Genomic DNA, 3,257 nt, shown 5'->3' on the forward strand with positions numbered 1-3,257 from the left:
ATATGAACTAAAATGTGGTGTTCATAAGTCTACATAATAGCTCAAATATCATAAGTTATTGATTATAATACAAAATAAATAAAATTTAGACCAAAAGACTGAATAAATGCAAACAAATAATATTTTAACAAATGTTTTGTTTGTTTTGTTTAAGTTGAAATTGTCCAATTTTATTATAAATGTTTCAAGTATTTGTTTATATGATTTACATTTTAATAAATTAGCTATAATCTTGCAATAATTAGATTTACAGACTTGTATATTCTTCATAACTAGTTAATAATTATCATATTAAAAAATATCTATATTTAAATAACATAATTTTACAATAACAAATCAGTGGTTTTTATAGCATTATTTAAACATTTTTTCAATAAAGCTAATATTAGTGATTTATAAATGTGATTTTTTAAATAAGATAATAATTTATTAAGAATTCAATTTTAAATTAATAAAATGTATAATAAACTTTATTAAGTATAAACTATTAACTATCAATAAAAAGAATTTTCAACAATTAATTAAAAATATTGATAATTTATTTGTTGTCATTAAATTAAAATTCAACCTAAAATGTTGATTTTGAAAATAGTTATAATTTATAAACTAAATAACTGAAATTATTTTGGCTGGTTTTAATTGATTATAAAATATAATATAATATTAGATAATATTTTGTTTAAACAAATAAAACACAAAATGTGTCAATTTAAAATAGAAAATAAAATACATAGGTATTCAAATTTTTATAAGAGAAAATAAACATCTAATATTAGTTAAAAATTTTTTTAATCAATGTCAACAGCATGAATGTCAAATTTTAGAGTTCACAATATATTTAGTTATATATATGGGTGTATATATTATTAGATTGTCTACAAATTGTTTTATTTTTTATATTTATAAATTATATATATGTATATAATTTTTAACACAAATAAGGAGGTGAAAAGACAAATAAAAATACTTAATATTTTTTAATAATACATTTTTAGAGTCATACTGTTAAAGTGAATTTGTCTGTGTTATAAAATAGATAATAAAGACATTAATATAACTAATGCTTTACACTGTAAATAAACTTGATGACTAGGTGGCATATTGTTAATGAACAATTATTGCATGATTATTGATTAATCAATCCATAAGATTTAATGCAAAAACAAAATTCAGTTATTTGATTATGCATACTTAACTGGATCAATTTGGTTCATCCATTATATCATCATCAGGATCATCTAATTTTGATCCACTAGTGCATACCCGACATTTACAACAAACTATACATGGAGCAGCTAGTAATAACAATGGACTAGCAACAAGTAGCAGTATACCAAAACCCGCAAATATACCAATCACTTGGGTACGATGCCATATCACGGAAGCTCTCGAATGACCCAATTTATTTTTACACGGACCTTTGTCATAATGTCTTAAAAGAAAATCATCCTGAAACATCAAAACGTAATATTTGAATAGTTGAAATAAAAATAATGTTGATGTATATTGCATATAATTACTCAACTTACATCTAAAGAAGCAAGACAATACCAACAAAAGACATGTTTACATCTTTTACATAGCATTTGAGCACAGCCTTCGTCCTTTTCAATGGGTACACTACACATGGGACAACATTTAATTAAATCTGAATCAAATGTAGGCATGTCATTAGTAGTTGGAGGAGGGCATGGTTTTCCAGGATGCCATGTTGCTCGACATCCAGAACAAAATTCGGTTTGACAGGTAGGGCATGTTACACTATGTGGTCGAGAGCGATCACCAACATCGCAAACAGTTTCACATCCTGGTTTTGGACACCACATACGACTTTTATCCAGTTCCACTTCTGTCAAAAAAAAAAAAAAAAAATAATGATTAAAATTAAAAATTGAAAATAAAACATTGAACAAAAAAAATTAGAACATTTTATTTACTTAGTTATTTAATTACTGATCAGTATAGAATTTTTAACTGGACCAATTTTATCATTAAATATAATTTACTAGGTGTAGTATTTAAATAAAATCAAAAAACACAAATTAAAATTGTTTTATTTTAAGATTCTGTAATTCAAAAATTATAATAGAAGTAGGTCATTAGTCGTTAGTCATTACTAAAGTAATAATTTTCAAAAATATCAGTTAAGTTGTCAACAAGGATAAACATGATGAAATAGGTATTAACATTAAATTAACATGTATAATAATATAACATCTACACTGTAACTTTGAAGCCTAAATTAATTAAATTAAAAATAACAACAGCAATAATATTTTTAATTAATTATAAATATATAATCATTTATATATAATATATATACAGAGTGATCACGATATAAGGCAACATTAAATATGTCAGGTGGATGACCTTGTACTGCAATGGGGTTTTCGGAAGGTGATAGGGAGTACTTAAGTCTTAATTACATATTTTTAACATTATTGGTATGCGCATGCCATTTTTATAAATGGAAACACTATTTTTTTTCTACATTTTTGGATAGATTATTCTTTTTAAACATTTTGTATATAAAAGTTTTTTCTATTTACAAATCTGACCAAGTAGAGTAAGTCAAAATTTGGATTTATGCATAATACGTGTTTAATGCAATTTTCATTTATAACCCCTGGAAATTATAAAATTAGGGTCAAATTAATGTTTAATCGGGGATGGAGTGGTCGAACGGACTAAGACGTCGTTTGCAACGCGCACCATCGCCAGTTCGAACTCCGCCACAGGCGGAATTTTTCTACTGGCAGTCACGGTGTCCGGAGAGACAGGCCGTTATCCTCCACCCAGACATGGTAGATACCTACGTGTGTGTTTGTTATGGCAGAATTTTTAAGTGGGATGATTTTTTTTTTTTTTTGAGGGAGGGGGGCTAAAAAAGCGTTAAGCCCTCCTCCATCCTAGATGTGCCACTGAATATGATTAAGTATAAAAATAGACACATAGTGTTATAGCTTTGCTATACTCCATAGTTCATCAAGTCTTTAAATACATGTCATTGGAGTTTTAAAGGGAGCTGCAGCAGGTTTTGTCAAAAATCAAAACGAATGTAGATTTGACCAATCTAAACATTAATTTTATTTTTTATAATGTTTTTCAATATATTTAAATTCCGTATCATAAAATAAACCTCAAGGGGGCTGGAGGGGGCTCCATTCAATGAAAAAAGCTAGATAAAGCTGGAAGAATTTGGATTGACAGATTTTAATTTTGAAAACAGATTATGATTGATCAACAAGTTACTAGGG

General features: G+C 26.5%; 1 protein-coding gene across 2 annotated transcripts in view; it reads right to left on the bottom strand.

Moving 5' to 3' along the window:
* Window positions 1–1,196: 1,196 nt before the first annotated feature.
* Window positions 1,197–3,257, bottom strand: part of LOC100162226 (probable E3 ubiquitin-protein ligase RNF144A) — a 15,634-nt gene continuing 13,573 nt past the window's right edge. For both annotated transcript variants that reach the window (XM_016806327.2, XM_001945071.5), the window contains exons 4-5: window positions 1,530–1,849; window positions 1,197–1,449 (exon numbers count right to left, since the gene is read on the bottom strand). In XM_016806327.2, the coding sequence (XP_016661816.1) occupies window positions 1,201–1,449; window positions 1,530–1,849 (569 nt within the window). In that variant the 3' untranslated portion in view covers window positions 1,197–1,200. The remainder of the gene's footprint in view (window positions 1,450–1,529; window positions 1,850–3,257) is intronic.

The sequence above is a fragment of the Acyrthosiphon pisum genome, chromosome A2, assembly GCF_005508785.2.
Source record: "Acyrthosiphon pisum isolate AL4f chromosome A2, pea_aphid_22Mar2018_4r6ur, whole genome shotgun sequence".
Lineage (NCBI taxonomy): Eukaryota > Metazoa > Arthropoda > Insecta > Hemiptera > Aphididae > Acyrthosiphon > Acyrthosiphon pisum.